At 42.2% G+C, this 12,306-nt stretch overlaps 1 protein-coding gene across 1 annotated transcript in view; it reads left to right on the top strand.

Annotated features, from left to right (window-relative positions):
• The first annotated feature begins 561 nt into the window (after window positions 1-561).
• ROR2 (receptor tyrosine kinase like orphan receptor 2) overlaps window positions 562-12,306 on the top strand; it is a 213,192-nt gene continuing 201,447 nt past the window's right edge. Inside the window, exon 1 of the mRNA XM_023524482.1 lies at window positions 562-601. Coding sequence (XP_023380250.1) covers window positions 577-601 — 25 coding nt within the window. The 5' untranslated portion in view covers window positions 562-576. The remainder of the gene's footprint in view (window positions 602-12,306) is intronic.

The raw sequence follows: 12,306 nt of genomic DNA, 5'->3' as shown, positions 1-12,306 counted from the left end.
GGCCGCCGCGCTCCTGCTCTGCGCGCCCCAGACCTCAGGTAGGACCGGTGTGCCGGCATGGCTCACGGCTTGCGTCCGTCCCTTACTCCGCCACCATACCCGGGCCGCGGCGTCCCTCTCGGCCCCGCTCGCGTCCCGTGCCCCACCGCCGGGGCTGCTTCCAATAAGGCGCGCTCCGGGGCGGGATAAGTGTTTCCAGAGGCCAGGCGAGCTGCGCCGGCGCCCATGGGGAGCCCCTCGTCCGTGGTTTTCGAGGATCGTGAGTGTGAACATGGCCCGATGGGGGGGGCCGCAGACGTGGCCCTTGTTTCTCCAGACCTTGACTCGGCCCTCTCCCCTGAGGTTACTTCCAACGCGTCTGCGCCGAAGTACCCCCACAGGCCGGGAGAAGCGAGCTCCTGACCCCCGCCGCTTGGTTGAGTAGGGCCTTGGCTTCCCTTTTGTTGGCCCCCTCCCCCTCCCCCACAGTCGGGAGGTGGCCGAAGCAGCATATCCTGTGCCTGGAGTCGGAGGTCCCAGGCGGTCTTTGGGCTGTTGGGGGCTCTGCCGCCTTTGGGCTTCACCCCGAGACCCGAGATGAGGTGCACGGCTGTAGGGACAGGTCCGGCACCCTGGCGGCATTTTTCTCGAAGGGTACCCAATGTCCCCGGCGTCCCAGGGCGGGCTTAACTGCTTGGATTCCCGAGCGCGCAGGAGCTGCCTCGAGGTTCAGAGGGGACCTGGGGGACCGGACTGGGGTAACCCATCTGAGGTGCCCGCGGAGGCGGCGTTGGCTCCCGCAGTTCAGACCCGCGCAGCACCCCGGCCTGCGTGCAGAGGGGCCAGATTCCTGGCACTCTAGCGGGTGGGGCAGGGCGCAGTGCCTCCAGGCCGGGAGGTTTGCAGGCTGGGTGAGGTTCGCCTCAAGTCCTAAAACATGTAAGTGGGTTTCAGTGTCGCCCACCTCACACATTGTGTCCCATCTTTGCATTACTGAAGGCAGGTGAGAATTAGGGGGCCGGCGCGGGAAGGGGCTCAGCTTTTCCTGCGTCCTGCTGCCAGCTGCGCGCTCCAGGGACCGGTCCTCCACCTCAGGAATGCTGGGCAGCTTTCGCGGGGCGGAGGTGGGAGACGAAGCGGGAAGGGGGCGCCGGCCGCCTGAGTCTAAGCAGTTGCTGAATACATCGGACTCTTCTGGTTCGACTTGGGAAGGAGATTTGCAGTTATATTGCTGTTTCTTAAAGCATAAATCGCTTAGAGCGCGCAGTGAAATGGTGAGTAAACTGGTACATTCGAAGTCAGTCTGGGGGATTCTAACAACATCCCTGTGGATTTCTCCACCCCTCCTACCCTCAAGAATTCGTCTGCCTTTTGAATCAAGAGGTTCCTTTGCAGCACTATTGGCTGGGGGTGGGGTTAAGTGGGGGAACTTAAACTCTGAGACTCGACGTGCATTTGCTCAACGTGGACGTGGTGGCCACATTTGAGGTTAGTCGCAGACGTGTGTCCGGGGGCGTTTTTAGTTGTATTTGCAGTGGAGGAGGTGCGGGGTGGAGGAATTGGAGGTTGGCAGTGCGGGAAAGGATGATGCGTCTGTTGCTTACATCAAGGTCATAACGAGAACAGGAAAGTGGCTCGCTTTTCGGGCGGAGTAGTTTAAACACTGCCGTTGTCGTTTCCAGTCGGATTTAAGAAATCTCCAAGGAACAAAGCAATCCTGTGTCGTTTTCGTTACTTTTTGGACCCTGTGTATAGGTAATTTTCTTTTTCCAGTAAAATAATAATAATCTCTATAGGGGAGGGAGTAGGAAAGCTGTTTATAATTCTCTCCTTTCTGGAATGTTAAGTTAGCTGAAAAGAATATGATCACATCCAAAATATGAATCAGTTTTATGATTACAGGAGATTTGAGTGTTTGGCATCTTTTCCGCTGTGAAGAGGAATCCCTGTAATTTGAGTGTGTTTTATACACGAAACATGTTACTATGTAAAAACACGGAAAGGTTATTTTAAAGAGATTTATAAGTTCTTATTCCACCTTTTAATAGAAGGCTCTGTTCCTTTAGGAGACAAATACCTGATTTGGGACCGAGTGCCCTGCTTAGGTTGGATAGGCTGGGAATGGGGATTTGGGGTCCTCCCTTCCCACATTTTGACAGTACAGTGTTTACTTCTGGCGCAGATCCCTGGAGTGATGGTCGTAATAAATAATGATAGTGATCCATTTGGAAGTAAATGAAAACATCATGAATAAGAAGACTTTGTGGAAAAAGAAGTTTTATGTATATCGTAAGACAACATGTTTTTCTTATTATGACTGTGTACCAAGCAAAGCAACAGCACACATTGGAAATGTTTTAGTATTTAATAGTGAGAGCAAGTTTAACCCTCACGTTTACTTGATAAAAAATGCCGTCCTGGGACTGAACAGAACTGACTGTGACAAGTAAGCTGCTGTACAAGGAAGCAGTGGGTGACTGACTACTGAGGGAGCTTTAGTCAATAAGGCTGAACTTCTGATTAGTACAGCACATCTTGGAACACTGCAAAGAATTCTGCTTAATATTTTGCATGCAAAAAAAGCAACACTGGTTTAAAATTGCATTTACCAGTGGTAGTTTTTGATGATAGTGATCTGCAGATTTATGAGGTAGTGTTGAAATAACACTTCTATTTTTATTGTTAATCTTCCTATTGTTTGGTGAGAGTATAGCTGTAATTGATGTTTGTCACTGTTTGTTAGGGTGTGATTTGCAGTGAATTAGTTGTTCCTGGTAAACATTTAGCCTTGGTTTACCCTTGGAGACATTAAATCTGGCGGAGACAACTTTACGCTGCCTTTTTCTGGCATCTCTTCCCTGAGATCAATGGGATAGAAATGCAAGAGTAGGAGAATGGCCGTCTGACAGGTAGGAAAGATTAATCTCCTAAAGGAGAATTTCTAAAGCTAGGTTTCGGCTGGAGAAGTGGCACTCCTTTAAAATGCATTCCATGGGAGGCCTGGATGTGGAAAGTTGTCATTATCATTGAAATGGAACAGAGTGTGAAAGGCTGGGCCTCCCTAATCTGCAGAACCCTGGCCAGTCTGATTAAGTACAGGAAATTTGTGTGCTCTAACACTTTGCCCTGGGAGAGCTCTAATTATATAATTCCAAGTTGTAGTCAGGGAAAAGAAAGTGGGCTACTAAGAGTTATCCCCACCCACGGTTTATAACCATCTTCTAAAACGTTCATTGATGCCAGAGGCCTTTTGATGTTTATCTGGTCCATTTTCTGGGAACCTGGATGAGGACCTGGAGCTCTCTCCCCCACCCCCGCCCCCCATCCCCCCATCCTGTGGTTACTGTGTGGAGAAGGGCTGGGCTTCGAAGAAGCTTTGGATTTACCCCACTGTGCCCCATAATTGGGGCGGGGGGAGGGTGGAGTGGGGAGTGGGTGAGTATGTGAGTCCTTACAGGCTGTGACTGTTTCTGGAAAAGAAAGTTGTCATTAAGATCATTTCTTCTTTGGGAACCCTGAGGTGACCACCGAGTAGATATCATGCATGCAGAGTTTTAAAGCAAAATAACGGGAGAGGGGTGGAGGGAGGCTTTGCTTTTCAGAGGAATCATTCATTGCTATTTAAGTCTGCATTTTGCGTGGCCAATAGCAATTTCATGAAAAGACCATTGGGCTAAAAGGACTGATTCTGAAAACATTACTTCTCAGTGACCCTTTGAGTTCTTTGGTTTTGTGTTGTTCTACTGCAGTACTGAACAGAAATGTTAGATGTTCAGTGGATGGTGAGGGCTTCTTGAGTTTTGAGGTAAAAATCTAAGCAACAAAGACCTCCAGCCCATTAATTATGGCTGCAATAGGCTGGGTTTGCACCAGCCTCCTTCTTCTATTGTATATTTATTTGGTTTTGTTGAGGAGCTTGCCGAGTTGGAAATAAGGGCGGGACAGCTCTGCTTGCAATTGCAGCTGTCATAAAATATGTCTGGGGTGTGATCTGCTTAATATCATATTAACAGAGTGGCCAAGGAATTATTGAGCATGTTGGAAATTTTCAGAAAGCTATTCAAAAATAGGGAATCGTGTTGGCATGGTTAACACCAATTTTAGTATTTCTGGCTTTTTAAGTTCTATCTCTGAAAGAACCAAAACATTCAAAGCCAATGGGAAAGACATAATTATAGAAAAATTTAGCCTAATTAGACTAAGTGGCTTGTCCTCTAGAAAGTCTTAAGTTCCAGTGGGAGGTGGTGTGTGTGTCTTTAATTGTCAGTGGAATGAGCTTTAGTAAGCACCCTGTCACTTTTGAGATGTTATCTAGGGAGAATGTGGTTGCTTCTTCAAGTCCTCCCGGAGAGGGGGAGGGTTTCCCCAACTCCCAAATTCTTCTGCCTAATGGTTTCCACACCCCCGCCCTCCTGGAGGGCCAGTTAACCCATGGTACAGCAAAATTAAAGAAACCTTCTCTGGAGACTTGTGCGATAGACTATAGTAGTTGCTAAACCCATATAGCTGTTTAGGTTAAAATTAATTAAACTGAACTGAAATGAAAGATTCAGTTCGTCCATCTCACTAGCTGCATTTTAGTAGTCGCCTATGACGGGGCAGCCCACCCCAGAAAGGACATTGCCACCACTCTTTGTCCAGGGTCTGTGTTCGTCACTATTGCTTAAGGAGTCAGGAGCATGGAGGCACTTCCCTTTGTTTGCTTAGAGTTTTGCTTACTGACTGTGCAAGATTTGAAGGCAGAAATGAACTGGAATGATTCTGATCTGTGGAACCAGAGGGCCCTTCCTGAGAGGGGCTTAGCCAGGTATGTTATGACCAAGGCAACGAAACCAGAGCTATAGGGAAGAGTAGGGTTTGGGGGACCATGAGGAATTGGATGGGTACATAAGAGTTCCATCCAGAACGTGAGCAGCCCACAAATGGATGCCAAGGGGGATACAGGAACGGTGTGAGGGGTATAGGCCGAGAAAACTTCAGGTACAACCTCTGGGTCACATTCCAGCTTGGGTACAAGTTCACCTTGTAGCCCTCTCGTAGGATGTTATTTTGTGTTTTCAATTCTTATAGAATATTGGGAAATGACATTTGGAAATCAAGAATTTTCTTTCCAACAGTGAAATAACCCCTAGGTCACCATAGTCTTTTTATAATGTGAGATTCATTTCCAGAGCAGTTTAAAATAGTGAAAAATTGAGGACCATAATAATACTATGGGAAGAGATGGTGAACAGGTGGGTGGTGGACAGGAGTGGAAGAATTGGTTTGTTGTGCATCTGCTTATTTTCACAAAAAGAAACAGGAGAAATGAGAAAGTCATGTCGGTTACTCAGATCTTTTTTTTATTAATATAAAATGTGCATAAAATAGAACTGTCTAATCATTTTAAGTATACAGTTCAGTGGCGTTAAGTACATTCACATTGTGCTACCGTCACCATCATTCATCTCCAGAACTTTTTTCTTCTCCCCAAACTGAAACTCTGTCCCCGTTAAACACTAACTCCCCATTCCCCCTCCCCCAATCCCTGGCACTTACCATTCTACTTTCTGTATTTTTGAATTTGTCTACTCAAGGTCCCTTACATGAGTGGAGTCATATACTATTTATCCTTTTCTGTCTGGCTTCTTTCATTTAACATAGTGTTTTAAGGTTCATTCATGTTGTAGCAGGTGTCAGTACTTAATTTTTTTTTTAAGGCCGAATAATATTCAGTTGTGTACACACACGTGCGCGCGCGCACACACACACACACACACACACACACACACCCACCCCATATTTATAGCACATTTTGTTTTTCCATGTACTGGCAGATATTTGAGTTTCCACCTTTTGGGTATTGTGAATAATGCTGAACAGGGGTGGACAAGTGTCATTTTTGAGTCCTGCTTTCAATTCTTTTGGGTATATACCCAGAAGTGGAATTGCTGGATCATATGGTAGTTCTATTTTGATTTTTTGAGGAACCACCATACTGCCAACACTTGTTATTTTCTGTTTTATTGGTAATAGCCATCATAATGAGTGTGCAGTGGTATCTTATTGTGGTTTTGATTTGCGTTTCTCTAATGACTAATGATGTTGACCATCATTTCATCTCATTTGTATAATTTTCATGGCTATTTGTTGTGTATCTTCTTTGGAGAAATGTCTTTTCAAATCCTTTGCCCATGTTTAAATCCGATTTTTTTTTTTTTTGGTTGAGTTACAGGAATTCCAAATATTCTGGATATTAACTCCTTATCAGACCTATGATTTGCACCTGTTTTCTCCCATTCTGTGGGTTGCCTTTTTGTTCTGATAATGTCCTTCGATGCACTGAAGTTTTTAATTTTAATGAATCTAATTTACCTATTTTCTTTTTTTACCAGTGCTTTTGGTATCATATCCAAGAAATTGCTAAGTACAATGTCATGAAGTTTTCCCTCTATGTTTTCTTCTAAAAGTTTTGTAGTTTTATCTCTTATGTTTAGGTTCTTAATCCATTTTGAGTTAATTTTTGTACATGATGTAAGGTAAGGGTCCAACTTCATTCTTTTGCATATGGATATCCAGTTTTCCCAGCATCATTTGTTGAAAAGACTGTCCTTTCTCCAATGAGAGGTCTTGGTATCCTTGTTATTTGCCATATATGTAGGATTTATTCTTGGGCTCTCTATTCCATTGGTCTGTGTGTCTGTCCTTATGCCACTGTTTTGATTACTGTAGCTTTGTAGTATGTTTTGAAACCAGAAGTGTTGGTGTTCCAACTTTGTTTTCTAGATTATTTTAGCTATTTGGAAGACCTTGAAATTCCACATCAATCTGAGGATTTTCTATTTCTGCAAAAAATGTCATTGGAATTTTAATGAGGACTGCATTGAATCTGTACATTGCTTTGGGCAGTATGAACATTTTAACAAGTCTTCTAGCCCACAAACATGGAATATCTTTGCATTATTTAGATCTTTAATTTCTCTCAGCACTATTTTGTAGTTTTCAGTGGATGAGTCTCTCACCAACTTGATTAGATTTATTCCTAAGTATTTTCATTTTGATACTATTGTGAATAGAAACGTTTTCTTAATTTCCTTTTCAGATTGTTCTTTGTTAATGTATAGAAATGCAACTGATTTTTGCCTGTCGATTTTGTCTCCTTCAAGTTTGCTGAATTTGTTTATTAGCTCAAATAGAATTTTTGTGAATCTATATGTAAGATTATGTCATCTGTGAACAGAGATACTTTTACTTCTTTCCAATTTTGGATGCCTCTTATTTCTTTTTTTCTTTTTCTTTTTTTTTCCTAATTGCTTTGTCTAGAACTTCTAATGCTATGTTTAATAGAAGTGGTGAAAGTGGACATCCTTGTCTTGTTCCTAATTTTAGAGGAAAAGCTTTCAGTGATTCACCTTTGGGTATGATGTTAGCTGTTGACTTGTTGTATATGGCTTTTATTATGTTAAGCTACTTTCTGTCTATTAGTTTATTCTTATATATTTTTGAATAGATTTGGCTTTTGGAACATTCAATGTTCTACATGCTCAGAAAATACAATTAAATCATCAAAGATGGCAGGAAGCTAAAAATGAATGCAAACAAGTAAATAAACCCAGTTACATTGCACATGAATAACGTAACTACACTGATGGGAGAAAAAAGAAACCTGGTTCAAATGCATGTGGACTTAATACTTAGACTATATATCCTCAGTCTGGATTAAAAAAAAGGTGCAAATCATATATCCGATAACAAATTATGTACTCTTAGTAGGTTTGTTTCTCAGAGTGGTATGGATGTAGTAATTCTAAAACTGTTTTGTGTGATTGGGTAAATAAGAGGTATGTTGACAGCTTTGGAGCCAGGGTTCCCACTATTGAAAAAGGAAGATACAAATATGGAATGAGGGAAGGTAGGGGTTGGGAATGAAAAGATTGGCATAACTCGTGATTTTATGTATTTGTATTCATACATATACACACACATATAAAAATAGTATTTGTTAAGATTATAAATCATAATTTGTAAAATATATATTTTTCTATACATAACAGTTATTTCCTAGTATCTCATTATCAATGAGCACTCTGAGTGCCCAGATCTTGGTTTCTAAATACCGTTGCACATTAAAGGAACTAGCAAGACTTGGAAAATGACTGATTATGGGTCCAGCACAGAGAAAAATACAAGATGAGACAGGAGCATGTTCTTGTGATAGAGAGTAAGTGGTCAAAAGTAATGGGAACGTGTAAAAACACAGGTGTCAACTTGGAGGATTTCCAGTGATCAAATCTGGGACAATTTAAACAACAAATAAATAAGGACAAGCATGGATTCTACATGGAACAAAATAGAAATTTATGATTCCAAGTTGATAAGTAAATATGTAATTAAATATATGTATTAGTTTCCTAGGGTTGTGTAACAAAGTATCACAAAGTGAGTGACTTAAAATAATAGAAGTTCTGGAGGCTGGAAGTACACAATCACGGTGTCAGCAGTTCAGGCTCCTTCCGAAGGCCATAAGGGAGAATCCTTTTTTGCCTCTTCCGGTTTCTTGTGGCTTCTGGCGTTCCTTAGTTCCTTAGTGGCAGCATCACTCTAGTCTCTGCTGCACCTTCACATGACCCTATTCTCCGTGTGTCTCTGCATGTTCCATCTTCTTCTTATAAAAACAGCAGTTATTTGATTTAGAATAAATCAAATCTTTTAAATCCAGGATGATTTCATCTCTAGATCCTTAAATCTTACTTCTGCAAAGACTATTTCCAAATAAGTTCTGGATGAATATGAATTTTGGGGGAACACTATTTAACCCATTGCCTTACATAAATAAATGGAAGTGGGGCAAAGAGGGGGCCCTTTTCTTACAGCAAAATACCAACTATGGAAAAATCATATTTGCAACAATAATTGTACAGATTGATTTGGGCAAGGATCATCAATGAATCCTGAATCTAATGAAATGGGATCATGTTTAATAGGGAGCAGGAAATGTTCATGGCTCAAAGTATTTCCCCAGAGAATTCTTATTTACAAGGGCACGATTAATGACTATAGACTGGAGAAACTGGATATCGCCTTAACTGGGTGACCAAGACTCATGCCACCAGTATGGGCAGATGAACATGGTCCTGATGATATCACTTAGATTCTATTCCAGCTGGGAGTGCAGAACTGGAATCTGATAGTGACACAAACTAGCAAGCCCAGGTGGCTTTTTTGAAACAACTGGCCTGTAGTGAAGGAGTGGGGCCACAGGATGAGACAACCATATGTAGAGTGCGATTCCAGATGGGTCTGTTCTGGAGCGAGGACACGCCAATGGGGATATCATTGGAACCTCTGATGAAATCGCAGTGTTGACGTACATTATGGAACAATGTTGTCAAAGTTAACGTTCCTGAATTTGTTAATTGTACAGAGGTTCTTTCTGTAAGAGAAGGTCCTTCCTCTTAGGAAGTGTATACTGTGTATTAGGGGATAAAGGGCATGATGTCTGCAGTCTACTCAGATAGTTCAGAATAGAAAAAAGAACTGTGGGTATGAAGAGAGAATGATGAAGCACATAGGGTGAAATGTGAAAAATTAGAGAATTTGAGCAAAAATATGAGGGAGTTTCGTGTATGAATCTTGCAATTTTTATGTAAATTTGAAATTATTTCAAAATAGCTTAAAATGTTCAGTGATACAAATGTGTGACTGTTGCCAGTGAAATCAATAGTAGAGTTTAGCAAATTCTCTTAGAAGACTCAAATGGTTATAATTTTATTGTAAATGGTGTCACACCTCACACAGGGGCGGAGAGGGCAGGGTTCACGTGCTCCAAGTTGGAAGCCAGACAGTGTGTCAGCAACAGGACCGAAAATTGCCAAGTCTTAGTCTAGTGTCTGAATCACCAGAACTTCTAACATGTTTTTCCTTAGTTTTTCATTATAGAAGACTTCAAACATATGTAAAATTAGACTAGTACAGTGAACTCCAACATATTTTTCACCCAGTGTCAACAGTCACCATGTTCTATATAAATTTTGTTTCATTTCTTCTGGCCTACTTAATCAGACAGCCTTAATTTTTTTTTTTTTTACATGTAAATACTTAAACATGAATGGTTATAACTGTTTTCCACATAATCTTGATACTGTTATCACAGGCAAGCATTATCCAATACCCAGGCCCAGCTTTCTGGAAAATGGTCTTTTACACTCGGTTTGTTCGCAGTAGCGGGGTCCAGGCAAGGTGCACTGGTGGACCTTAGTTTCCGTTAGAACAGCCTTCAGCCAGGCTCTGGGGTTCCTGTTTGGCATGTGGCTCTGAATTCCATCAGGTGCAGGTGCTGCTTCTCTGCCTTCCCAAGGCTGCAAGCAGACTGGTTCCTGGAACAGAAGCCCGGGAAACCCCTCCTTGGAGGAGAATGGTGCAGGACACAGAGAGGGTCCCACCCAGCTTTGTCTAATCCTGCTCTTCCCAGTCTCTTCATTCTGGACCTCTCTTTTCAGTGTGCCTCTTACATTACCACCCGCAGGAGAAGTGTCTTGCAGCAAGCTACCTGTGTGGAATGGGCCATTCTCCACAATTCTCGGCGCCCTGGGCTTCTTTAAACCAAGGGTATTGAGGTAGAAAGGAAGGCAGGCATTTTGGCTTTCAGGAGTGTACTTCTCCCTTCCCTGCCTTTTCAACAATAAAAGATTCAGTTTTGGGCTTCCTGGTGTGGAGAGTTTGACATCTCACTTTGAAAATTCAGACCGTTACATGGAGAGAACATGTTCACCACACATAGAATAGGTGAGGAGGTTTGTACCTAGAATATATAAAGAACTCCTAAAATAAATAACAAAAATAAATGCTCCAATTAAAAAAGAGACAGAGTGCAGCAGGGAGTTTGCAGAACAAATATAGAAGGGCAAAAAATTAGAAAAGTTTGGCCTTATTAAAATTCAAAAAAATGCAAATTTTAGAACTGCTATTCTAATGTTCTTCTGACTGAGCTTTGGCTGAAGTCAGAGTATGTAAGACGGCGGATGTCAGCAGTGATGTCGGGAGCACAGCTCTGTGATGTGTAAGTTGCCACTTTGGGGGCAATTTGACATTGCCTGTTAACATTTAAAATACATGTATTCTCTTGCTTGCTCTAAAAACATTTGTGTTGGGAGGTGTACTGTTCCCTGCTGCATTATTTCTAATGGTGAACAATTGGAAAAACTGGCATGTCTTTTAATGGGAGCCATAACCAACCCCATGTATCAGCTATGGATTATTGTACAGCAGCTAAAATGAATTTGGAGACCTGTAGATGCCATCAGAGGGAGATTTCAGAGATTCTCGGAGAGGAGAAAATCAGGTTGTAGAAGGATGTGTGCTGCATGTGACTGATCTAAAAAAAAAAAAAAAATCCCACTTCCCTCGCCCATTTCTGTGGAGATACTGGTCTTGACAATAAATCTCCAGTCTACTGTCAGACTGACAGCAGTGGTGACCCTGAGGAAGATGGGGGGAGGTCATAGGAATCTTCCGGATCTTCTATGTCATTACATCTCCTATGCTAGTGATTATTGGATTCTTTCTTTAAGGTTCTAGGGAAGACATGAGTTATCTCTACAAATTTGGGTAAATGCGTCGGGGCTGCTGCCGTAGTTATCACTTCTATCCTGTCTTCCTCTTTGCTTTGTGAAAAGTTCTTGCTCGGCTCTGGCCAGAGGGGAAAGTGAAGGAAAAGCATGGGGAGCCTTAATTGAGGTGACTGTGGAAGTTCATGAGCTTTTCAGGGGTGCATCTTGATCTTTGGGGTGTTCTGTGAATAGGCGAATGGAAGTTTGGAGATGCAGGGAACTCATGTCAGCCAGTTCTCTGGGTTTTCAGATTCTTTACAAGGGGTGTCTCTTGGCTTTACAGATGTTTTAAAGATTTTAAACATATTTAATATTTTAAAGCTGTCATGGAAACTCCCACCCCACGTTGCCTCCTGCTAACCTGACAGTGTATCAGGAGTGTCAGCAACAGCGGGTGTGTCAGGTGCATCAGTGGGTGTCTGGGTTAGCTTGTGGTGCAGACTAGTGCAGCATCCATCTCTGTTTAATACTAGAATCTTGAATTTCCACTGAGAGTTGTTGAAATACTTGTACCTTGTAAATGGCCACAAGAATCAGAATTTTATCAATATCCTGAAACTAAAGCAAAATATAGGAAATCTAAAAGGATATTGAGGCAGAAATATAATTGGAGCTGTCTTCCAAATTTTACAGTTTAACAAACTCATAGATACAGAGAACAAACTGATGGGCAGAAAAGAGGAAGGTGATTAAGAAGTACAAACTTCTAGTTATAAAATAAATCACGAGGATGTAATCT

This window comes from Pteropus vampyrus, unplaced genomic scaffold, assembly GCF_000151845.1.
Source record: "Pteropus vampyrus isolate Shadow unplaced genomic scaffold, Pvam_2.0 Scaffold469, whole genome shotgun sequence".
Classification (NCBI taxonomy): Eukaryota; Metazoa; Chordata; class Mammalia; order Chiroptera; family Pteropodidae; genus Pteropus; species Pteropus vampyrus.
Note: the sequence above shows the minus strand (reverse complement) of the source record. Positions and strands in the feature narration are given on the sequence as shown.